The sequence below is a fragment of the Pristiophorus japonicus genome, chromosome 8 (assembly GCF_044704955.1).
Source record: "Pristiophorus japonicus isolate sPriJap1 chromosome 8, sPriJap1.hap1, whole genome shotgun sequence".
Taxonomy (NCBI): Eukaryota; Metazoa; Chordata; class Chondrichthyes; family Pristiophoridae; genus Pristiophorus; species Pristiophorus japonicus.
Genome location: NC_091984.1, coordinates 239,853 through 265,753, shown reverse-complemented (window position 1 = coordinate 265,753; position 25,901 = coordinate 239,853). Strand labels below are relative to the sequence as shown.

General features: G+C 49.5%; 1 protein-coding gene across 3 annotated transcripts in view; it reads left to right on the top strand.

The window, feature by feature from the left end:
• ssx2ipa (synovial sarcoma, X breakpoint 2 interacting protein a) overlaps window positions 1–25,901 on the top strand; it is a 114,314-nt gene that overhangs the window by 47,635 nt on the left and 40,778 nt on the right. For 2 of the 3 annotated variants that reach the window (XM_070886450.1, XM_070886449.1), the window contains exon 2: window positions 22,523–22,658. In XM_070886450.1, coding sequence (XP_070742551.1) covers window positions 22,610–22,658 — 49 coding nt within the window. In that variant the 5' untranslated portion in view covers window positions 22,523–22,609. Of the gene's footprint in view, window positions 1–22,522; window positions 22,659–25,610; window positions 25,840–25,901 lie in introns of all 3 variants that reach the window. The other variant, XM_070886451.1, reaches the window with a different exon arrangement.

Sequence of the window (25,901 nt, the reverse complement as noted above, 5' to 3'; positions counted from 1 at the left end):
TTGCAATTGAGCCATGTGATCTTTAAATGTCTGCCATTGCCTATCTACCGTCAACCCTTTAAGTATAGTTCGCTAGTCTATTCTAGCCAATTCATGTCTCATAGCATCGAAGCTTCCTTTCTTTAAGTTCCGGACCCTAGTCTCTGAATTAACTGTCATTCTCCATCTTAATGAAGAATTCTACCATGTTATGGTCACTCTTCCCCAAGGGGTCCCGCACGACCAGATTGCTAACTAATCCTCTCTCACTACACAAGACCCAGTCTAGGATGGCCAGCTCTCTAGTTGGTTCCTCGACATATTGGTGTGGAAAACCATCCCTTATACACTCCAGAAAATCCTCATCCACAGTATTGCTACCAGTTTGGTTAGCCCAATCTATATGTAGATTAAAGTCACCCATGATAACTGTTGTACCTTTATTGCACGCGTTCCTAATTTCCTGTTTGATGCTGTCCCCAATCTCGCTACTACTGTTTGGTGGTCTGTACACAACTCCCACTAGCCTTTTCTGTCCTTTGGTGTTCCACAGCTCTACCCATACAGATTCCACATCATCCAAGCTAATATCCTTGCTTACTATTGCATTAACCTCCTCTTTATCCAGTAACGCTACCCTACCACCTTTTCCTTCCTGTCTATCCTTCCTGAATATTGAATGCCCCTGGATGTTGAGTTCCCAGCCTTGGTCACCCTGGAGCCATGTCTCCGTAATTGCAATTACATCATATTCGTTAACTGCTATCTGCACAGTTAATTCATCCACCTTATTACGAATGCTCCTCGCATTGTGACTCAGTGCTTTCAGGCTTGTTTTTTGAACACTTTGTCCTTTTAGAATTACGTTGTAATGTGGCCCTTTTTGATTTTTGCCCTTGATTTCTCTGCCCTCCATTCTTACTTATCTCCTTCCTACCTTTTACTTCTGCCCCCTTTTTATTTCCCTCTGCCTCCCTGCATAGGTTCCCATCCTCTTGCCGTATTAGTTTAAACCCTCCCCAACAGCACTAGCAAACACTCCCCCTTGGACATCTCCCATTGGCAGATAAATCATTTGTCTTTTTCGGTTGTTCTTTCTCGCTCTCCGAAAGACATTTTATACTGGATGCACCTCTCCAAAGCTCACTTCTTTGCTCGAAGCTCCCACCAATGCTACCTGCTTAAAATGGATTGTTGGGGAGGGCCCCGAACATTTTGTTTGCACACAGAACAATTTTTCCCAGTGTGCCCAGGAAATGAGAAACTATGCAGAAAACATTTGGTAACACTGATTGGTTAGCACCAATAAGGTACCCATTGACTGAGTGCTTCAGTAGACACTTGTTACTGCCTCCTGCTACACCAGCATTGGTCTGAATATTTCAGAAATAGGATCACCCCTGGTAGAATCTGTGCTTATCCAAGGCAAACGACTGTCGCAGTTGATAGATTTTTGTTAGATAAGGGTATTGAGAGATTATAGAACCAAGGTGGATAAATGGAGTTGAGATGCAGATCAGCCATTATCTACAACTTGCATTTATATCGAGCCTTTAATGTAGTAAAACGTTCCAAGGCGCTTAAATGGCAGAACAAGCTTAAATGGCCGACCCTGGTTCCTATGTATTACCTCTAGAAGTCGGGGGCCTCGTGATCGGCAGTGGACATCCTATCACTTTCTTGACAAAAGCTTTTATTTCTTTTCCTTGCCACAGCCCACTTGCCCAAAAAACTCATTAAACTATGCTGAGAGTCATGAAAGACCAGGCCGAGGTGATCCAATTTACATTATTCTGGTTTCCAAATAGTGAAAACCATTTGTGTAGTGTGAACTTGTTGAGTTATGTCCTGTCTTTTAACCAAACAAGATGTGCTTCGTTCTGAATATTTAGCAAGATTCTGGCCTCCAGTAACTCTGAAACTGACGTTCTGTTTATTAGGCATCATGTGAAATCTGGATTTAAAATCTTCAACTTATTATTCACAATATAGGTATTAAAAGTAGTAGTAATTACTGCTGGATGCTGAATCAGATTATTTGACCCTTTGCTTTGCAATTGTTGCACAGGCTCTCTCATGTCTTCCAAAATAATCCGAAAGAGGCTTTGAAACTCTTTCGAGAATCTAAATACAGTGCTCGTTAAGCTAATCGTTCTTCCCTTCAAGCTTATTGCTGCTTGGGATTTAAAAGTGCACTTGTGAACTCTCTGACCATACTAGAGCCAAGATATGTTTTATGGGGAGCGGGCAGGAAAGTGGACCCGAGTCCATGATCGTATTAAATGGCAGAGCAGGCTCGAGGGGCCGTATGGCCTACTCCTGCACCTATTTTCTATGTTTCTAGGTTTCTACATAAGAAATAGGAGCAGGAGTATTTCTCCTATTTATTATGTAGAAACATAGAAAATAGGTGCAGGGGCAGGCCATTCGGCCCTTCGAGCCTACACAGCCATTCAATAAAATCATGGCTGATCATTCCCTCAGTACCCTTCATGTACTTGTGTTCTTATATTTAAGCACTCTTAAATGATGTATCCTTCTTCATTCATATCAGGTGAAGGGCAGTCATTGGTTCATATCCAAATTACCCCAGATCATTTTTAGAATTTCACCTTTTTGGTGTCTCGTACATTTGAGTTGGCACATTTCACAATGCGGACATCAAGGAGACCCTGTGCTATTATAATCATTAACCATTGACACCAGAAAATCAATTCTGTGGGATTAGAATGCACATCTGAATATAATGGTGTGTATACTTTGCCCTTTGGTATCAGTTAGTATGGGCTGGCTGGTGAAAGCTTTGGACATGCTAATAGAATAATGCCCCTGCCAAGTACTCACTTTTGCTGAGCAGCCACATTTGTTACATTGACTTCAATGTAAGTGAACAACTGTGCTTTACCGTGTCATGTTACATTCTTGTACATGCCCTGCTAACTTTGATGATGCTATTCTAGTGTAAGACATATACGTGCAGCGTCGAGAATCCAGAGTTCCAGAATGTTCCAGAATCCAGACTCCCCGACCTCGGGGCCTCGCCGCTGCCCAACCTTGGGCCTTGCCTCACCACTGATCGCCCCACCACCGCTGCCCTTGCCTTGGGGGGCCACCCTCTCCGTTCCCCGCCCGGCCCAAACAGCTATTGGGTGAGAAACCCCTCACCCCTCGCCGCCCCTTTCTGACGTTCCACAATTCAGAAATACCCAAACTTGGGCTCGGGTGTTTCCAGATTCGTGACGTCAGAAATTAAATCGAAAGTCTGGAAAAGCCCGGAATCCGGAACGGCCTCTGTCCTGAGGGTTCCGGATCTTGGGTGCTGCACCTGTACGACAGGTTGAGCGCCCGAAATCTGGTGTTCCAAAATTTTGAATTTTCTGGAATCCAGACACTGGGCTGATCCGTGGCGGGGTTGTCCAGAAACCAGAAAATGTTCCGAAATCCGGACTCCCCTCACCTCGGCCTCCAGCCCAACCTTGGCCACCTGCCTCACCCCTCCTCCTCTACCACCCCCCCCCTCTTCTCCGCTACTCTACCTATCTCGGCCCAAGCGTTTCAGGGCTCGGGGCATCTGAAAGAAGTCCGGAAATAGTCGGAATCCGGAGCGGCCTCGGTCCCAAGATTATTAAACATCAAAAAGGAATCTGAAGCTAAATATTTATAAACTAGCAGGGCTTACTGGGCTGCACATTAGCATATTTTCTACACTTTGGCAATTTTGTGCAATAGGAATCATGAGTCCTTCTCGCAATGGTCTTCTTCCTGCAGCTTCCCCTTTTCTACCCAACAGCACTGGAAGTACCTTCACCACAGACTGCAGTGTGCAGCGGTTCAATGCGGTGGCTCACTACCACCTTCTCGTGGGTAATTAGGGATGGCCATAAATGCTGACCTTGCCAGTGATGCCCACATCCTGTGAATGAGCTTTCAAAAAAAATTAACAGCAAGCAGGAAGGGTGTAGTTTATTTTGCAGAGGACTAATTGGAGAATAAACTAAATAAATATATTAACCACTGCAGTTACATAGGATATGCAGCACAGAAATCGGCCATTCCGCCCAACCAGTCCATGCCGACTTTATGCTCCATTTGAGCCTCTTTCAGTCTTTCCTCATCCCTCTCCCTCATGCTTATCGATCCTCCCCTTAAAATCATCGATACTATTCGCTTCAATCACTCCCTGTGGCAGTGAGTTCCACATTCGCTCCACTCTCTGGGTAAAGAAGTTCCTTCTGAATTACCCATTTGATTTCTTGGTGACTATCTTATATTGATGGTCTTTAGTTTTGCTCTTCCCCACAATTGGAAACATTCTCTGTACCCACTCTCTGAAAACCTTTCATAATTTTAAAGACCTCTATTAAATCACCCCTCAGCCTTTGACCCAACCTGTTCATCTTTTCCTGATAATTCTGATACAGGTTGAAGCTCCCTTATCTGATATGCTCCTCCTGTACCATGTGGGAACTCGGGGACACTTCCGATGTCCCTGACGACTACATGTGCGGGAAGTGTGTCCGCCTCCAGCTCCTGACGGTCCGCGTTGCGGAATTGGAGCTGATGGTGTATTCACTCTGGAGCATCCACGATGCTGAGAATGACGTGAGTAGCACGTGTAGCAAGCTGGTCTTACCACAGGTGAAGGGTCCACAGCCAGCTAGGGAATGGAAGACCAGCAGGAAGAGCAGTGCAAGGAAGGTAGTGCAGGGGTCCTCTGCGGTCATCCCCCTGAAAAACAGATACACCGTTTTGAGTACTGTTGAGGGGGATGACTCATCAGGGGAGGGCAGCAGCAGCCAAGTTCATGGCACCGTGGCTGGCCCTGCTGCACAGGAGGGCAGGAAAAAGAGTGGGAGCGCGATAGTGATAGGGGATTCAAGTGTGAGGGGAATAGATAGGCGTTTCTGCGGCCGCAACTGAGACTCCAGGATGGTATGTTGCCTCCCTGGTGCAAGGGTCAAGGATGTCTTGGAGCGGGTGCAGGACATTCTAAAAAGGGAGGGAGAACAGCCAGTTGTGTGGTGCACATGGGTACCAACGATAAAGATAAAAAAAGGGATGAGGTCCTACGAGACGAATTTAAGGAGCTAGGAGCTAAATTAAAAAGTAGGACCTCAAAAGTAGTAATCTCGGGATTGCTACCAGTGCCACGTGCTAGTCAGAGTAGGAATCGCAGGATAGCACAGATGAATACGTGGCTTGAGCAGTGGTGCAGCAGGGAGGGATTCAAAATCCTGGGAAATTGGACCAGGTTCTGGGGGAGGTGGGACCAGTACAAACCGGACGGTCTGCACCTGGGCAGGACCGGAACCAATGTCCTAGGGGGGAGTGTTTGCTAGTGCTGTTGGGGAGGAATTAAACTAATATGGCAGGGGGATGGAAATCAATGCAGGGAGACAGAGGGAAACAAAAAGGAGACAAAAGCAAAAGACAGAAAGTAGATGAGTAAAAGTGGAGGGCAGAGAAACCCAAGGCAAAAAACAAAAAGGGCCACTGAATATAAAGGGGCTGCAGGAGGGGTCAAAACTAAAAATCATGGTTTAAAAACTAGGATTAAAACACTCCACCTAAACGCACGCAGCATTCGAAATAAAGTAAATGAGTTGACGGTACAAATGGGTATGATTTGGTGGCCATTACAGAAACATGGTTGCAGGGTGGCCAAGACTGGGAATTAAATATACAGGGGTATCTGACGATTCGGCAAGATAGACAAGAAGGGAAAGGAGGTGGGGTAGCTCTGTTAATAAAGGATGATATCAGGGCAGCTGTGAGACGATATTGGCTCTAATGAACAAAATGTTGAATCATTGTGGGTGGAGATTAGAGATAGTAAGGGGAAAAAGTCACTGGTGGGCGCAGTTTATAGACCCCAAAAAATAGCTTCTCGGTGGGGCGTGCAATAATCAAGGGAATAATGGAGGCATGTGAAAAAGGAACGGCAGTAGCCATGGGGGATTTTAACCTACATATCGATTGGTCAACTCAAATCGCACGGGGTAGCCTGGAGGAGGAATTCATAGAATGCATATGAGATTGTTTCTTAGAACAGTATGTTACAGAACCTACAAGGGAGCAAGCTGTCTTAGATCTGCTCCTGTGTAATGAGACAGGAAAAATAAACGATGATCTCGTAAAGGATCCTCTCGGAATGAGTGATCACAATATGGTTGAATTTGTAATACAGATTGAGGGTGAGGAAGTAGTTTCTCAAATGAGCGTACTATGCTTAAACAAAGGGGACTACAGTGGGATGAGGGCAGAGTTGGCTAAAGTAGACTGGGAACACAGACTAAACGGTGGCACAATTGAGGAACAGTGGAGGACTTTTAAGGCGCTCTTTCATAGTGTGCAACAAAAATATATTCCAGTGAAAAAGAAGGGTGGTAAGAGAAGCGATAACCAGCCGTGGATAACCAAGGAAATAAAGGAAAGTATCAAATCAAAGACCAATGCGTATAAGGTGACCAACTAGTGGGAAACTAGAAGATTGGGAAAATTTTAAACAACAGAGCAAAGAATGACTAAAAAAGCAATAAAGAAAGGAAAGATAGATTACGAAGGTAAACTTGCGCAAAACATAAAAACAGATAGTAAAAGCTTTTACAGATATATAAAACGGAAAAGAGTGACTAAAGTAAATGTTGGTCCCTTAGAAGATGAGAAGGGGGATTTAATAATGGGGAATGTGGAAATAGCTGAGACTTGAAACAATTATTTTGCTTCGGTCTTCACAGTGGAAGACACAAAAACCATGTTAAAAATTGCTGGTCATAGGAATGTGGGAAGGGAAGACCTTGAGACAATCACTATCACTAGCGGGGTAGTGCTGGACAGGCTAATGGGACTCAAGGTAGACAAGTCCCCTGGTCCTGATGAAATGCATCCCAGGGTATTAAAAGAGATGGCGGAAGTTATAGCAGATGCATTCGTTATAATCTACCAAAATTCTCTGGACTCTGGGGAGGTACCAGTAGATTGGAAAGCAGCTAATGTAACGCCTCTGTTTAAAAAAAAAAGGGGGCAGTCAAAAGGCAGGTAACTATAGGCCGGTTAGTTTAACATCTGTAGTGGGGAAAATGCTTGAAGCTATCATTAAGGAAGAAATAGCGGGACATCTAGATAGGAATAGTGCAATCAAGCAGACGCAACATGGATTCATGAAGGGGAAATCATGTTTAACTAATTTACTGGAATTATTTGAGGATATAACGAGCATGGTGGATGGAGGTGTAGTATTTAGATTTCCAAAAAGCATTCGATTAGGTACCACACAAAAGGTTACTGCAGAAGATAGAGGTACGCGGAGTCAGAGGAAATGTATTAGCATGGATAGAGAATTGGCTGGCGAACAGAAAGCAGAGAGTCGGGATAAATGGGTCCTTTTCGGGTTGGAAATCGGTGGTTAGTGGTGTGCCACAGGGATCGGTGCTGGGACCGCAACTGTTTACAATATACATAGATGACCTGGAAGAGGGGACAGAGTGTTGTGTAACAAAATTTGCAGATGACACAAAGATTAGTGGGAAAGCAGGTTGTGTAGAGGACACACAGGCTGCAAAGAGATTTAGATAGGTTAAGCGAATGGGCTAAGGTTTGGCAGATGGAATATAATGTCGGAAAGTGTGAGGTCATCCACCTTGGGGGAAAAAAAACAGTAAAAGGGAATATTATTTCAATGGGGAGAAATTACAACATGCTGAGGTGCAGAGGGACCTGGAGGTCCTTGTGCATGAAACTCTTTTTGGAGTTTATCTGAAAACATAAAACATTAATCCGTGCCACCCGACCTGGATGACACACCAGACATTTACAAGGCCCTTTTTTTCCTTTTTTGTGGTTTATTTGTGTTTTTCTTTCTTTCTTTTTTTTTTTTGCACTAAAATCACTTTTTTTTTTCCTTTTTTTTTCCAGTGCCCCCTATAAAAGGGGAGGGGGACACTAAAAGCACCGGCAATGAAAACAAATTAAACTTTAAAACGTAAAATCAAATTAAAATTTGGTTGCCAGGCGTGATGATGCACTCCAGTCCCTCCGGTGCCCACCTCTCGCGGAAGGCCGCGAGCGTACCGGTGGACACCGCGTGCTCCATCTTCAAGGACACCCTGGACCGGATGTAAGAGCGGAAGAGAGGCAGGCAGTCAGATTGAACGACCCCCTCGACCGCCCGCTGCCTGGACCGGCTGATGGCACCCTTGGCCGTGCCCAGGAGCAGTCCTACGAGAAGGCCCTCGGACCTACCCGCTCCCCTCCGCACAGGGTGCCCAAAGATCAGGAGAGTGGGACTGAAGTGCAGCCAGAATTTCAGGAGCAGCCCCTTTAAATAATAAAACAGGGGCTGCAACCTCGTGCACTCAATAAAAACATGGAACACGGACTCCTCCAGACCGCAGAAATTGCAGGCGGCCTGGGAGTCCGTGAACCGGCTTAAAAATTTGTTGCACGGCACTGCTCCGTGCACCACCCTCCAGTCCAAGTCCCCGATGAATAGTGGGAGGACTCCCGCGTAGAGTGCCCTCCATCGGGGACCCCCGCCTCCTCCGGACAGCAAGATGGTACGCCATGGCGTGTCCGGACGGCAGGTGAGGATGGCAAAGTTGAGAGTGTGCAGGAGCAGCCCGTACAGGAAACCCCTCCGCGCAGAACTGAAAGGCACGGAGGGGATTTCCCCGAGGCGGCTCAAGTTGTGAGGCGCCGGCCCCCGAGAGAGGTTCCGGGGTTTGGCGCCGATGAGGAATTCCGTCCGGACGGGGATCAGTTCGGACGGGATCTCCCCACGTGCTTGAGCCTCCTCGATGCACCTAACAGAGTCAGGGCCCAAAGCTGTTTTTAGCGACTCGATGGCTTTGCCCGCGCGGCGGACGTTTGCTGAATTTAGGCGCCGCGCCAGCGTGTCTGGCGCCATCCAGCCCGCTCCTCCGCCATCGAGCAGGTCCCTGACCCTGGTCACCTCACCAGCCACAGCCCTCTCTTCCGACCGCCACATAAAACCTCGGTCCTGACACCCCCCAAGTTCACAAACAGGAGCTGCGTGTCGTAATTGAGGTCGCGCTGCTTGCGGAAGAAATACGTCGCCAGAGCACATCACCTAGGAGGGGGCTCGACGTAAAGGTATCTCTGCAGGGTCTGAAGACGGAAAGTCGCGAGCTGGGCGCTGACTCACACCAACGACTGACCGCCCTCCTCAAGCGGGAGACTCAAGACCGCGGCAGAGACCCAGTGCTTCCTGTTGTTCCAGAAGAAGTCCACCAGCTGCTTCTGTATCTTGGCGACAAACGCAGGGGGAGGGGTCAAAGTGACCAGCCGGTACCACAACATTGCGGCCACCAGCTGGTTTATGACGAGCGCTCGACCCTTGTAGGACAGCACTCAGAGCAGTCCTGTCCAGCGCCCTAGGCGAGCGACGACCTTGGCCTCCAGCTCCTGCCAGTTCGCCGGCCAGGCTTCCTCGTCGGGGCTAAGGTAGACTCCCAGATAGAGGAGATGGGTCGTGCTCCAGGCAAAAGGCCTGAGCTCCTCCGGCAGGGAGTCCACCCGCCACTGACCCACCAGGAGTCCGGAACATTTCTCCCAGTTGATCCTGGCGGAGGACGCGGCCAAGTAAATCTCCTGGCACTCACGCATCCTCCGCAGGTCAGCAGGATCCTCTACCGCGAGGAGCACGTCATCGGCGTAAGCCGAGAGCACGACCTCCACATCCGGCCCTTGCAGAGCCAGTCCCATCAACCTCGTCCGCAGGAGGCGCAGGAAAGTCTCCACGCAGATGGCATATAACTGGCCGGACATGGGGCATCCCTGGCGCACCCCTCTCCTAAAGCGAAGGGGCGCCGTCAAGGACCCGTTAACCTTAATCAGACACTCCGCGGCGGCGTACAAAAGTCGGATCCGGGCGACGAAATGCGTCCCGAACCCGAAAGCACGCAGAGTTCCGAGCAGGTAGTCGTGATCCACCCTGTCGAACGCCTTCTCTTGGTCGAGAGATAGGAAGGCGACCGACAGACCAGCCTCCTGGGAATGATGGATGAGGTCCCGGACCAGATGGATGTTGTCGTGGATTGTCCGGTCCGTGACCGTGTAGGACTGGTCGGGGTGGATCATGTGGTCCAGTACGGCACCAAGGCGAGCAGACATCGTCCTGGCGAAGCTTTTGTAGTCCGTGCTGAGGAGGGAGACCGGGCGCCAGTTCTTAAGAAGGCGGAGATCGCCCTTCTTAGGCAGCAGGACGATGACTGCCCTGCGCCAAGAGAGGGGCATCTCCCCGGTCGCCAGACTTTCCCCCAGGACCCGCGCGTAGTCGCTCCCCAGGATGTCCCAGAACGCCCTGTGGCACTCCACGGTCAGCCCGTCCAGCGGGGTTTTACCCCTCGAGAGCCGGTTGAGGGCACCGGTCAGCTCCGCCAGGCTTAGCGGAGCTTCCAAATTTTCACCGCCCTCCGGGCTGACTTTCGGCAGGTCCTCCTACAAAACTCTGCGCGCTTCCTCGCTGGACGGATCCGGAGAGAACAGAGCCACGTAATATTCACGGGCCCTGTTGTTGACACCCTCCGGATCCGAGACGAGAGAGCCGTCGCCGGCCAGCAGCGTCAAGAGCTGCTTACGGACACTCTGCCTTTTTTCCAGCGAGTAGAAGAAGGGGGAGCCGCGGTCCAGATCCTGCAGGAACCGGATCCGCGACCTCACGAATGCGCCTCGGGACCCGACGAGCTGCAGTTCCTTCAGCGCGGCCTTCTTAGCTTCGTACACCGTCCGCAGGGCCGGGTCCTGACGACTTGACCGAGACGGGCTTCCAGGTCGAGCACCTCTTTTTCTAGGCGCCCGACCCTGGCCGCCCGCCTCTTGGTCGACCCCCTCGCGTACTCTTGACAGAAGACGCGGACGTGAGCCTTGCCCACGTCCCACCATAGCCTCAAGGAGGGGAAGCCCCCCTGCTTCCTTCTCCAGTCGGACCAGAATCGACGGAACGAGTCCTGGAACCGCACGTCCTCCAGCAGCCGGTTGTTAAAGTGCCAGTACGCGGACCCCGTCCTCGCGCGGAGCGAAGCGAACTCCGCCCACACCAGATGGTGGTCCGAACACGGCACTGGCCGCATGGAGGCCGCCGGGACGCAGGAAACATACGCCCGAGACACGTAAAGGCGGTCGACTCTGGACCATTCTACTCCAGGCCTCACCCAAGTAAAGGCGCTGGAGTCGGGGTGGAGATTTTGCCAGACGTCCACCAAGTCGAAGGACCCGACCAGGTCCCTCAACTTCTCGATCGCCGTCATGCTCTGCGGGGCACCGGAGCGGTCCCTCGCCTCGAGGGTGCAGTTAAAATCCCCCCCCGAGGACAATGCAGTCGCCGACGTCGACGGAGCCAAGAAGAGCGGACACTTCTTCGAAGAAGCGCGCTTGCTGCGGGCCGGGCTGAGGGGCGTACACGTTCACGAGATGGAGCGGCACGTCCCCCAGGCGAACCGTTACGTGCAGCAAGCGGCCTGGCACGGGCTCCTCGACCCCCAAGATCTCCGGCTGAAAATGCGGGCCCAGCAAGATGGCCACCCCACTAGGAGTGGCAGTGAGGTGGCTCATGCGGACCTCTCCTTGCCATTCCAGGAGCCAAGTGGCTTCGTCTCCCGGAATGGTGTGGGTTTCTTGCAGGAAACACACCGCATATTTCCCCTCCCGCAGGAGCGAAAAATTGTCAAATCTACGGCGTGCCCCTCTGCCGCCGTTGATGTTGAGGCTGGCTATGGTTATCTTCATGGCAAAAGCATAGTGCAACCTCTACCTTAACCTATTGTGGGGGAGGGAGCGGAGTCTTTTGTTGACCTCCACTCCCTCCACAGCCCAGCGAGGAGTCCCTCGAGCTCGCGCTGCTCAAGGTATTGCGCCTTTGTCAAGGGCCCGCCCGCGGCCAAGGTTTTAGCGGCGGCGCGGACGGACCCCTTGATCAGCTCTGGCTCGGACCATTTTCCTAGGGCCAGATGGGCTGGGTTGCAGCGACCCCGGCTCTGGGCCAAAAAGTCCCGGAGTTCCTTTGCAGGAATGAGGAGGGCCTCAGCGGCGGCCGCGAGCAGATCCACCGCCTCACTGGCGGTGGTCTCTAGATCTTCTCCCGCGTCCCCCACCGAGTCTCCGTCCTCCTCCAGGAGGTGGCCGCCAGCAGCCGGCCCATCGACAGCACAAGGTACGGCAAACGACCCGGCCGCTCCAACCGGCCCTGGCTCTGCCCCGATCCCATCCCCAGGATCGTCGGCAGAGGAGTCCCCACTGGGCTCTTTTAAAAATGGTGCTGGGTCGGGAAACGACAGCGGAAGGGGTTCCCCCTCCGCCCCAGGAACCGGGGAACAAGGAGAGACCCGGCCATAGGAAATCCCCAGGCCCTCCAAGTGCTCCAGCTCCAAAGTAGGGGGCGAGGGTGGGTGTTCCTCCCCCTCCCCGCTGCCACCCCCCGGCCCAGCATCTACAGTGTCATTAAAATTGTTCTTAATTTCAGTTTCTGCCGGGTCGAGCGACTCCCGGGGGAAGTTGATTAATAGCTGGGCGGGCTCAGGTTCGGCCTTTTCGGCCCCGCCCGCCTCAGTCCCCGGACGCCCGGCCCGGCGGTAACGCATTCCTCCGCGGTCCCCACGCCCCCCACGACAGGCAGATCTTCCACGCCATCCCCGGGAGGCAGCGGCTGGGCAGCCTCGACTGCCTCACCCTCCCCGGGGACAGACTCCTCTCGCCTACGGCGCTGCTTGGGGGCGCTGGTGGGGGACGCGGGACACGCGGCGGGCACCGCCTCCTCCGCGGAGGGATGTTGTTCCCCCTCCGCCTCATTGGACTGGCGCCTCCTTTTGTTCCTGGGGGTGCGCGGAGGCAGGGAGACCTCCATGTCTGCCGAGGCCTCCCGCTCCACCCCCCCCTTTTTCTTATCTTGCCCGCGCCTGGGCCCCTCTGTGATACTAGTCAAGGGCTCGGGCACGGGCTCGGGGCACCCCGCGCTCGCCGGTGATGGGGTTGGGCCGAGCGCGGTAAACAGCTTGTCTGGCGCACCGAGGGGACCCGCCTCTAGATGTTTCGTCTTCTTCCGCGCCTTCTTTCCAGTCGGACGCTCTCCCTCCCCCCCGCCGGAGGCCGTGAAAACAAAGGCCCCCGACGATGCCCGCGCACCCACAGCTCCCGGCACGCGGACGCTATTAGGGGGAGGGGTGGCGGCGGCGCCAGCCTTGGCCGCTATCGGTGGTTTGGCGGCTTTGGAGGCGGGGCAGTTCTTGCGAACGTGCCCCACCTCCCTGCAGGCATGGCACCGCACGCCGTCCGACGTCCAAAAGACGCAGTAGGCAGTCCCCTCGTGCACCACATTAAAATTGCCCTCCGTCGTGTCCTCCCGCGCCAGCCGGACAAAGAGCTGGCGGCGGAAGGAGAACACGTGGCGCAGGCTGTTCTCCCTGAGGCCGAGCGGTATGGGGTTGATCCCCGACCTTACCTCCCCCAGTTGGTGTAGGTGAGGGAGGAGGAGCTCAGCGGGAACAAAGGGCGGGACGTTTGATAGAATGACCCTCTGCGCGGTGGCCTCGAGAGGGTCCACCGGCAGGAATGCCCCGTCCACCGTGAGCCCCTTTTCAATGGCCAGGGACACCGCCCGCTCCGACCCCAGGAAGAACACGGCCTTCCCAGACATTTTGGAGGGGCCGACTACCCCAGCCATCGCCCGCACGCACTCCTCAATGCTCATTGTGGGGTGAGTGTAGCTCTTGACCCCGTTTTTCTTGGTAATGAGTCTGAATGGTGGCAGGGCAGCAGGTGGCGCAGGAGGTGCCGTGGATGTGGATGCCACCTGTGCATATGTCCTAGCTGGCCCTACCACCGGCGTAGATGGGGTCGCCATCACGGGTCCCTTTAAGGGCTACACCCATCCCAAAGTCACAGGCCTTAATGGTCTTAATTGGCCTCGTTTCAATGTATAAGCAGAGGAGCTCTGAAAGAGGCACACCTCTCCCCTAGTTGGCAATTGGGGAGGGGCCTTGCTCCCTCTGCTCAGTCGTTTTAATTGTTTTTTTAATTAAAAAATTAGGAGGAAGGGCTCTCGGAGAGAGAGGGGAGAGAGATAGAGAGAGGGGGTGTGGGAAAGAGGGAAGCTGCGACGGCAGGTCTCCCCTAACAGCGATGGGTGGGTGCACTCCCCAGATGGCAAAACAAAACACAGTCTTTGGGGTGGTCTTCGGGTGGGGGGAGAAGATGTCTTCACCTGGGGCAGCTGGAGCCACACAGGCACACACTCCCAACGATGTTAACCAGGGTAATCAATAGTTATCAGCCTGGTAGCTCCAGCTATCCCAGGCTAGGCAATGGGGGAGGGGTGCTTCAATGGTGTGTGGGGCCTAGTTGTAAGCAAGACCCCCACACACACTTCCACACACACACACACCCCCCGCGATGTTCCGGCCTTCAAAGCCTTCTTTCCTCCCCCCACCAATGAAACAATGTCTTTCGGGGAATGCACCAACACCCACCTGTAGAATATTGCAGAATCTCCCTCCTTCCACACAGGTTGTTGTTTTTTCCTCCTCTCTCCAACTCTCTGTAGTTGTAGTAAATAATAAATGTTTCTGCGCTCCTCCTCTCCCTCCGGATGTTGAATGGGTAGCAAGCCAGCCCTTCCCTCCTCTTCCTGGGCTGTTCTCAGGGCTCACTCCAGGCCTTCCAGACAGGAGCAAAGCAGGTAGCTCCTCTCTCTGCAGCTCAGCTCCAATTGAATAGGCCACGCCTCCACTGCTCCACCATTTGCCCTTGTGCATGAAACTATTTTAGGAGTTAACAGAAAAACATTAAACCATGCCCCCCGATCTGGGTGAAACACCAACATTTACAATGCCATTTTTTTTTTTTTGGCACAGAATCGAATTTTTTTTTTTCCAAGTGCCCCCTATAAAAGGGGAGGGGGACACTAAAAGCACCGGCAATTAAAACAAATTAACTTAAAAAACATAAAATCAAATAAAAATTTGGTTGCCGGACGTGACGATGCACTCCAGTCCCTCCGGTGCCCACCTCTCGCGGAAGGCCGCGAGCGTACCGGTGGACACCGCGTGCTCCATCTCCAAGGACACCCTGGTGCGGATGAGAGGCAGGCAGTCAGGTTGAACGACCCCCTCGACCGCCTGGACCGGCTGATGGCACCCTTGGCCGTGCCCAGGAGCAGTCCTACGAGGAGGCCCTCCGACCTACCCGCTCCCCTCCGCACAGGGTGCCCAAAGATCAGGAGTGTGGGACTGAAGTGCAGCCAGAATTTCAGGAGCAGCCCCTTTAAATAATAAAACAGGGGCTGCAACCTCGTGCATTCCATAAAAACATGGAACACGGACTCTTCCAGACCGCAGAAATTGCAGGCGGCCTGGGAGCCCGTGAACTGGCTTAAAAATTTATTGCACGGCACTGCTCCGTGCACCACCCTCCAGGCCAAGTCCCCGATAAATGCTGGGAGGACTACCGCGTAGAGTGCCCTCCATCAGGGACCCCTGCCTCCTCCGGACGGCAATATGGTACGCCATGGCGTGTCCGGACGGCAGGCGAGGATGGCAAAGTTGAGAGTGTGCAGGAGCAGCCCGTACAGGAAACCCCTCCGCGCGGAACTGAAAGGCACGGAGGGGATTTCCCCGAGGCGGCTCAAGTTGTGAGGCGCCGGCCCCCGAGGGAGGTTCCGGGATTTGGCGCCGATGAGGAATTCCGTCCGGACGGGGGTCAGTTCGGACGGGATCTCCCCACGTGCTTGAGCCTCCTCGATGCACCTAACAGAGTCGGGGCCCAGAGCTCTTTTTAGTGACTCGATGGCATCGGCCGCGTGGCGGACGTTGGCAGAATTTAGGCGCCGTGCCAGCGTGTCTGGCACCATCCAGCCCGCTCCTCCGCCATCGAGCAGGTCCCTGACCCTGGTCACCTCACCAGCCACAGCCCTCTCGTCCAACCGCCACCTAAAACCTCGGTCGTGGAGGTACGGATTCCCGAGCAGCAGCTCCTGCAGGACGGCCGCCACTCCAGCCGGTGGAGAGCTGCGCTTGGTGGAGACTTTGTTCCAGAACCTGATGAGTTCCTTGTAAAAGACAGGCATGAATCCCAAAAAGTTAGTTTGCAGGTGCAACAGGTAATCAGGAAGGCGAATGGAATGTTGGCCTTCATTGCGAGAGGGATGGAGTACAAAAGCAGGGAGGTCCTTCTGCAACTGTATAGGGTATTGGTAAGACCGCACCTGGAGTACTGCGTGCAGTTTTGGTCACCTTACTTAAGGAAGGATATACTGGATTTGGAGGGGGTACAGAGACGATTCACTAGGCTGATTCCGGAGATGAGGGGGTTACCTTATGATGATAAATTGAGTAGACTGGATCTTTACTCGTTGGAGCTCAGAAGGATGAGGGGTGATCTTATCGAAACATTTAAAATAATGAAAGGGATAGACAAGATAGAGGCAGAGAGGTTGTTTCCACTGGTAGGGGAGACTAGAACTAGGGGGCACAGCCTCAAAATATGGGGGAGCCAATTTAAAACCGAGTTGAGAAGGAATTTCTTCTCCCAGAGGGTTGTGACTCTGTGGAATTCTCTGCCCAAGGAAGCAGTTGAGGCTAGCTCATTGAATGTATTCAAGTCACAGATAGATAGATTTTTAACCATTAAGGGTTACGGGGAGCGGGCGGGTAAGTGGAGCTGAGTCCACGGCCAGATCAGCCATGATCTTATTGAATGGCGGAGCAGGCTCGAGGGGCTAGCTGGCCAACTCCTGTTCCAAATTATTATGTTCTTATGAAGGCTCTGTGCCTCAATGCGAGGAGTATTTGTAATGTGGATGAATTAACTGCGCAGGCAGCTATTAACGTTTATGATATGGCTCCAGGGTGACCAAGGCTTGGTATTCAACATTCAGAAAGGATAGATAGAAAGGAAAAGGAGGTGGGGTAGCGTTGCTGGTTAAAGAGGAAATTAACGCAATAGTTAAAAAGGACATTAGCTTGGATGACGTGGAATCTGTATGGGTAGAGCAGCGGAATACAAAAGTGCAGAAAACTCTGGTGGGAGTTGTATACAGACCACCAAACAGTAGTAGCGAGGTTGGGGACAGCATCAAACAAGAAATTAGGAATGCGTGCAATAAAGGTACAGCAGTTATTATGGGTGACTTTAATCTACGTATAGATTGGGTTAACCAAACTGGTGGTAGTACGGTGGAGGAGGATTTCCTGGAGTGTATTAGGGATGGCTTTCTAGACCAATATGTTGAGGAACCAGCTAGAGAGCTGTCCATCCTAGACTGGGTGTTGTGTAATGAGAGAGGACTAATTAGTAATCTTGTTGTGCGAGGCCCTCTGGGGAAGAGTGACCATAATATGGTAGAATTCTTTATTAAGATGGAGAGTGACAGTGTTAATTCAGAGACTAGGGTCCTGAACTTAAGGAAAAGTAACTTTGATGGTCTGAGATGTGAATTGGCTAGGATAGACTGGCAAATGGTACTTAAAGAGTTGACAGTGGATAGGCAATGGCAGGCATTTATAGATTACATGGATGAACTTCAACAATTATACATCCCTGCCTGGAGTAAAAATAAAAAGGGGAAGGTGGCTCAACCGTGGCTAATAAGGGAAATTAGGGATAGTTAAATCTAAGGAAAAGGCATATAAATTGGCCAGAAAAAGCAGCAAACCTGAGGACTGGGAGAAATTTAGAATTCAGCAGAGGAGGACCAAGGGTCTAATTAGGAGGGGGAAAATAGAGTAGTAGAGGAAGCTTGCAGGGAACATAAAAACTGACTGCAAAAGCTTCTATAGATATGTGAAGAGAAAAAGATTAGTGAAGACCAATGTCGGTCCTTTGCAGTCAGAATCAGGTGAATTTATAATGGGGAACAAAGAAATGGCAGACCAATTGAACAAATTCATTGGATCTATCTTCATCAAAGAAGGCACAAATAACCTTCCAGAAATACTAGGAGTTAGAGGGTCTAGCAAAAAGAAGGAACTGAAGGAGATCCTTATCAGTCAGGAAATGGTGTTCGGGAAATTGTTGGGATTGAAGGCCGATAAATCCCCAGGGCCTGATAGGCTGCATCCCAGAGTACTTGAGGAAGTGGCCCTAGAAATAGTGGCTGCATTGGTGGTCATTTTCCAACATTCTATTGACTCTGGATCAGTTCCTTTGGACTGGAGGGTAGCTTAATGTAACACCACTTTTTAGAAAAGGAGGGAGAAAGAAAACACGGAATAATAGACCGGTTAGCCTGACATCGGTGGTGGAGAAAATGTTGGAATCATTTATTAAAGATGAAATAGCAGCGCATTTGGAAAGTGGTGACAGAATCGGTCCAAGTCAGCATGGATTTATGAAAGGGAAATCATGCTTGACAAATCTTCTGGAATTTTTTGAGGATGTAACTTGTAGAGTGGACAAGTGAGAGCCAGTGGATGTGGTTTATTTGGACTTTCAAAAGGCTTTTGACAAGGTCCCACACACAGATTAGTGAGTAAAATTAAAGCACATGGTATTGGGGGTAATGTATTGACGTTGATAGAGAACTGGTTGGCAGACAGGAAGCAGAGGGTCGGAATACACAGGTCCTTTTCAGAATGGCAGGCAGTGACCAGTGTAGTGCCGCAGGGCTCAGTGCTGGGACCCCAGATATTTACAATATACATCAGTGATTTGGATGAAGCAATTGAATGTAATATCTCCAAGTTTGCAGATGACACTAAGCTGGGTGGCTGTGTGAGCTGTGAGGAGGATGCTAAGAGACTGCAGGGTGTCTTGGACAGGTTAGGTGAGTGGGCAAATGCATGGCAGATGCAGTATAACGTGGATAAATGTGAGGTTATCCACTTTGGTGGCAAAAGCAGGAAGACAGAATATTATCTGAATGGTGACAGATTAGGAAAAGGGGAGGTGCAACGAGACCTGGGTGTCATGAAGTTTGGCATGCAGGTACAGCAGGTGGTGAAGGCGGCAAATGGCATGTTGGCCTTCATAGCTAGAGGATTTGAGTATAGGAGCAGGGTTGTCTTACTGCAGTTGCACAGACCTTAGTGAGGCCACACCTGGAATATAGTGTTCAGTTTTGGTCCCCTCATCTGAGGAAAGACGTTTTTGCTATTGCGGGAGTACAGCAAAAGTTCACCGGATTCATTCCTGGGATGGCAGGACTGACATGAGGAGAGGCTGGATCAACTGGGCTTGTATCCACTGGAGTTTAGAAGAATGAGAGGGGATCTCATAGAAACATATAAAATTCTGACGGGATTGGCAGGAAGAATGTTCCCGATGTAGGAGAGTTCCAGAACCAGGGGTCACAGTGTAAAAATAAGAGGTAAGCCATTTAGGACTGAGATGAGGAGAAACTTCTTCACTGAGCGTTGTTAACCTGTGGAATTCTCTGTCGCAGAAAGTTGTTGAGGCCAGTTCGTTAGATATATTCAAAAGGGAGTTCGATATGACCCTTATGGCCAAAGGGAGAGAAAGCAGGAAAGGGGTACTGAGGTTGAATGATCAGCCATGATCATATTGAATGGCGGTGCAGGCTCGAAGGGCTGAATGGTCTGTTCCTGCACCTAATTTCTATGTTTCTAACCCTCGGGACCAGGCCTGTTCTGGATAAGAGATTTTTCTGGACGATGGGAGGTTACATTAAATTGGGTGTTACACGTACTGAGCAAGGGGATATCGGGGCTCGCTGGCTTGGGCAGAGAGTGCGGCAGAGAGATCATTGGGGGGGCGGGGGGGGGAGGGTGCGGGGTGGTGGGTGCAGTGGATCGTGGGGTCAGGCCAGCGATTGCGGGAATCGACAGCGATAAAGGACTTCAATTTGTTCATGTCGGAGTTCTGCGCATATGCCACTCGGTGGCCGGGAATGGTTCTGGACGCGAGAGTTCTGGATAGGGGAGGTTCAACCTGTATCATCATCGTAAATCTTCTCTGCACCCTCTCCAATGCCTCTATATCCTTTTTATAATCTGGCGACCAGAACTGTGTGGAACAAATCCAGAAGCCTTCATAAATCTAAATTCTACTTGACTTAAAATTGAGACACAACAGGACTGCTTTGAGCACACCTTTCATTTCTGATGAAGGGCATTAAAAATCTTCCCCACCCATGGTTCCCTGTGCTCGCTGACTTGCATTTGCTCCTGGTCCGGCATTGCCTCGATTATTAAAAAAAAAAAAATTTCATCCTGTGTTCAAATCCTTCCATGGCCTTGCCCCTGCCCCTCCCTATTTCTGCAGTCTTCTCCAGCCCTACAACCCCCCCGCGAGATGTCTGCGCTCCTCCAATTCTGGCCTCTTCTGCATCCCCGATTTCCTTCGCTCCACCATTGATTGTAGTGCCTTCAGCCGTCAAGACCCTAAACTCTGGAATTCCCTCCCTAAACCGCTCTGCCTCTCCATCTCTCCTCTTTCAAGCCGGTCCTTAAAATCTACCTCTTTCACCAAGCTTTTGTTTCTGTCCCAATATCGCTCTGGCTCGGTGTCAAATTTGGTTTGATAACACTTCTGCTGATAAAGCGCCATGGGACAGCTTACTAAGTTAAAGGTGATACATAAACGCAAGTTCTTGTTAATATGTTGCCTTTTTTCAGATACTGACATACCTCCTGTGTATTTACAGCATTTTATATTCTCCTATTTAACTCCTCATCTCCCTTTATCATGTCTTCCTCTGACAATTCATAGCTTTAAAAACCCAAGTTTGGTGTCCGCTAAGCACTGCTTTCAGATTTATCTCCTCATTTTCTACTCTTCCACCCTAATATTGCCCTATGGGCATTGGGCCTTCTCCTAAATTTCTGCGTTGAGAAAATCATGTGGTAGAAATTTTAATAAAGCACTTGATGGGCCAACATGAAAAAATTTCTTGTGGTCATCTAGCTGGAGTAACTGACATTGAGTTTAGATTTGCTAACTGACGCATGCTTCGGGAATGTATTGTTGCAAGATACTCTGTCTGAATGGTTAGTCTCTAAAATGTCCTTGGTAGTTTCTGTCCTTCTCTGGTGTAATCTTAATTGTATGTAACAGTTGGCAGAACTCATTCTCCAAAAGATGTTGAATCTCCATGTAGGAAAATGATTGTCTGTCTGTCCTACCTCTTGGTTCGCTGTGATTTGGTATTTTTTGGAGTTGTTTGGTTTGACTTATGTATTGCTTTGCTTTGGATGTCGGACAAAGCCTCTGCTGCTTTCTGTGGCTAAAGAACTAAGATGTGGTCGATGATGTAAGTGGTTTCCCTTGGGTGTTTTCGATGCACCCCCACATTACACTAGTTCTAGACCTGGGAGTGATTACTGTACTGAACAGATGAATGAGTCACGGACAAATACCTCGGTCTAAACCGGCAATGCTTTATTAAAGCTAAACACATCTGCACCCAGTAAAACCACACACACCCTGGTGTGTAAACAAACAAATGCAGTACAATACACAGTGTGGCCTGTCTAACAGGCCCCTGTTGCGAAGTACGCCAACGTCTAAAACAACCCCCCACCCCGGAAACCTCTAAGAATTTGTTTTGGGAGAACGCACAATACCCCCTCGCAACGTGGCTGTGATCTTAAAAGATGTGTGTGCAGAAGTGCTCACTGATTTCACTGGCTTACCCGCTGCTTCTTCCGATGAAAAGGTGTCTCTTGGTTTCTTCTTTCCATCTCAGTACGGAGGGTTGGATTCTTGTAGGGGTGAGGCAAGAGAGCGAGGATGACCACATATCCAAGTCTGTTTGCTCTTGGGTTATTGCTGTTGAGGCTTCCTGTCGGTGTGTCTTCCTTTGGTCTTTGTTTCAAGGTTTCCTGTCGGTGTGTCTTCTGCTTTTACCCAATAAAGTTCCTTGTTTTTGAGTTTCCTGTCTGAGTCTCGTGATGGGGTTTTGTTTCCAGGCAGTCTGGGCTTAATGGCTCTCTTCTGGTTACTCATCCAGGTAATCGATCCGATCACTGATTGACGAGGTCACCTTGCCTAACAATGGACTCCATTAGCCCACCTCCTGCCTTCTGTTGGCCATTGTCATTCCAGACTCCCTGCCCATCATTCTAAGTCCAACATGGAGCCACACCTGGGCCCCTCTCACAAACAGCTTCCAGCTTTTTTTTCTGTGGTGAGAAATGTCCAATAAATCCTTGGGGGTTCGATGCTTCCAGTCCTTATAACGAAGGCCTTGTACAGCAGAGCACTTGACAAATGTTCATAATCCACAAGAGAATTGCTTGTTTCAGCAAAGCAACTCCTTCCTTCCCGCCCCATCTCAAACCAACCATGCTGGTGAATAATGACAAACCCTTATTTTATGTGACTAAAGAATGTTGACAATGCACAACGTTCTTGGTCTGCCCCTCCCAAGTATTTACAGCAGTTTATGCATACCTTTCAGAAACTACAATGGCACCTGCATTTACTTGACAATTGTTTTCATGCCCTCTTCAAAAAAAAATCAATAAATGTGTTCCAAAGTCGATAAATTTAATCTTGTTAATGACATTGCATTGCTGACGTAATCTGCTGTCTTTGATAAATGTTAATTTAAAAATGTTGCTTTTCTATTTTTAAGTGCTGTCTGCATTGGGACATCCATATCCGTCAGTTGTATGTGTTGCAGCTGAACTGGCTGTGCAGTTAATCTCGCTGCCTGCTTGCTATGGGTGATTGGAGAGCTACAACCATGCCAGAACCAGAGTCGTCATCAGGTATGTGAATACTACTTTTCACTGTTAAATTGGTTATTAAAATAGCATAAAGCAGTAAAGTGATGCAGCTGGACTAATTTCAATGCCAGTGTGGTTTTTTTGTCGGTATCTTATAATTGAGGGACGTGCCTTTCATTTTCTGTGGTGTGTGTACTTCCATTAGATCGCTGCTGTTGTTAGTGTGAAATAGGCTGCAGTGTGAAATACAGCAAAATATCCCAGATATGTTTTGTTTTGAAACTTGTGTGCATCTAACTATTGATCCATCTGCCCATCATCATTTTCATCATTTATAATTTCATCAACCAAAAATTTCAGTTAGTTAAATTGAATGTAAATTTAAAAAATAGTGGAGGTTGAACTGTCTTTGTGCAACCCTCTTCCTCTTGGCACTTTCCCCTTGCACCACCCCTTCCCTTCCATACATGGGGGATACCGTAATGTTAGGTAGTGAGCTTTACCATTCCCTGGCCGTGTCCAGATGGACTGACAAAGCCAACTGAAATTGCTGCGATGAGATGGGCATGGTGGAATTCATGTTATACCATACATCTCGAAGGGAAAAAAAAACTACTTCCTGATACAATATCAGGTCGGACAACTCCGTACCAAAGCTGACTAAGTACTAAATCCATCGGTAACCTACCTGTTCCTGAAATCCAAATCTGCAGTGTTGCGACCATCTTATTTATACTGAGATCTTGGTTTAAGTATTCAAATCATTGTGGACAGATTCATTTTGCTGGCCTCTCTTATATAGGTATGCAATGTGCAGGCGAACACCTCCAAAAAAACACAACTCTTTACAATCTATATTAATGACTTAGATGAAGGGATCGAATATACTGTAGCCAAATTTGTTGACTGCATATAGGTGGGAAAGCAAGTTGTGAGGAGGACACATCGAGTCTGCAAAGGGCTATAGATAGGTTAAGGACATGGGGACAAGTAATCAGGAAGGCCTTTATTGCAATGGGATAGAGTATAAAAGCAGAGAAGTCCTGCTACAACTGTACAGGGTATTGGTGAGGCCACACCAAGTACTGCGTACCGTTTTGGTCTCCTTTTAAGGAGTGATATACTTGCATTGGAGGTTCAGAGAAGGTTCACTAGTTTGATTCCTGAAAAGAAGGGATTGTCTTAAGAGGAAAGGTTGGGCCTATACTCATTGAAGTTTAGAAGAATGAGAGGTGATCTTATTGAAACATGTAAGATTCTGAGGGGGCTTGACAGAGTAGATGCTGAGAGGATGTTTCCTCTTGTGGGGGAATCTAAAACTAGGAGGCATAGTTTCAGAATAAAGGGTCATCCATTTAAGACTGAGATGAGGAGGAATTTATTTTCTGAGGGTCGTGAATCTTTGGTATTCTCTGCCGCAGAGAGCTGTGGAAGCTGAGTCATTGAATACATTCAAGGTGGAGATGGACAGATTTTTGACCTACAGGGGAGTTGAGGGTTATAGGGAACAGGCAGGAAAGTGGAGTTGAGGCCAAGATCAGATCAGCCATAATCTTATTGAATGGTGGAGCAAGCTCGAGGGGCCAGATGGCCTACTCATGCTCCTATTATGTTCCTGTGTTCTCTCTATAACACAAATTGGAGTCGGTTGTTGGGAGGGAGAAACCACGAACTTGTCTTTTGAGTCATAAATCAGCTGTCAGTTTATTTTATTTTCCCCGCTCCAACTTTATAAACATAAGAATTTTTGAGAACAGAAAGATCATGGGTACTTCCCTTCCTCAGAGATTAATTGCAGCTATTTGTCTTTGTTACACCCTCCTTCAATCCTTTCTCTCTTCAGAAACCTGACCAGTTATTTTTTTGAGCCTGTTTACATTATACTTTTCAGTGGTGTTCTATGATAACTTAACTTTTTTTATCCGAATCTCAAAGAGGATTAATAGACACAACGATATTTTGTGAAACTATTCAAATTATTAAAACTAAGGAAAAAACTTAATGTAAACTTATATACATGTTAAAATAAAAGTAGAACACATCAGGTATAGGTATTTTATGAATAATGAAGCTTGTTCAAGCTTAAAACATACCTGCCAAGGTGTCCTAGTTTGATTAATTGCTTTAAATGTAAAATAAAATGGAATTGTGAGGGCCGAAATTCAGTCTCCCAAAATGGCCTCTTACCGCCGGAAAGCGGCGGCGGAGTCAAGTGGCTGCTGATTTGGGGTCGAATGACCGCCACCAGTGAAATTCACCGTGGGTTTTTCTGGCAGTCCCCACTTCCGCCCGGCTGCTGCCAAACCCTCCTAAGATCTCCCACAACTCCATATAAATTTACCTGCAAAGAATCAGTGCCCCGACAGCTTTTACTGTCAGTGCACTGTGTTTTCAGTGTGTGGGACATGACTGCGTGGCATTCATTCAAGGGGAGGGCGCACTGCTGCGCCAACATGGTTTTTTTTGTTGGCCGACTGCCGGGCCGCCAACAGGCAGCCTGGCACCCCCTCGAGTGCCAGGCCACTGGCCCAACCGAAACCCTCCCTGGAGGCCCAGTGGACCAAATTTTAAAAATGGCGAAGGCTCTCCCCTTTAAGTGAAGGGGAGAGACGTGATGACGCACATGCGTAATGACCATCAGCGCCAGGCTGATGACTGACAACGGCGAACGCTCCATCCCGCCTCCACTTCCGCCCCTCCAGAGTGCTCACCACCGCACTTCCGTCCCCATTATGGACCGACTTCCAGCCTGCTTCCAAAAAATTGCCAAAGAAGTGAATTTCGCGAAAGAGGCACGTCATCCATAGCGGTGGAAAAAACACTTAGAGCGGTAAGTGCGATCCATTTCGGGCAGACCTTAATTTAGGCCCCGTGCAGGCCAGTGGTTGTGTGGGTGGTTTTTTTACATTCTATTTGTACAACTTGTCTGTTAAATACAGTTTTGAGTTCATTCTGTTTTTAAAGTTTATTTAAACCAGTCCTTTTTATTTATAGTTTAACCTATTTTGTGATTCCATCTCGCCTCTTGTCTGGTTTTGAACTTGGTCGAGACTTTGCCGTCTCACTTGCGCTGCCGGTGCTGTTTTCCTGGTTTTGACCTTTCGGCATGACTGATCGCAGCCTTTCATGAGTTCTCCTTGGTGAGACGGGACAGGAAGGATTTGGCGACCACTCGAAGCTGCTGTTCCAGAAGTCCCACGTGCTCGAACCACTGGCGCAATATGTAAGTCGCGCAAACCCTACTTCTGGATTTTCTCCTGGGTTGCTCGTAGCAGTGCTCGGGAG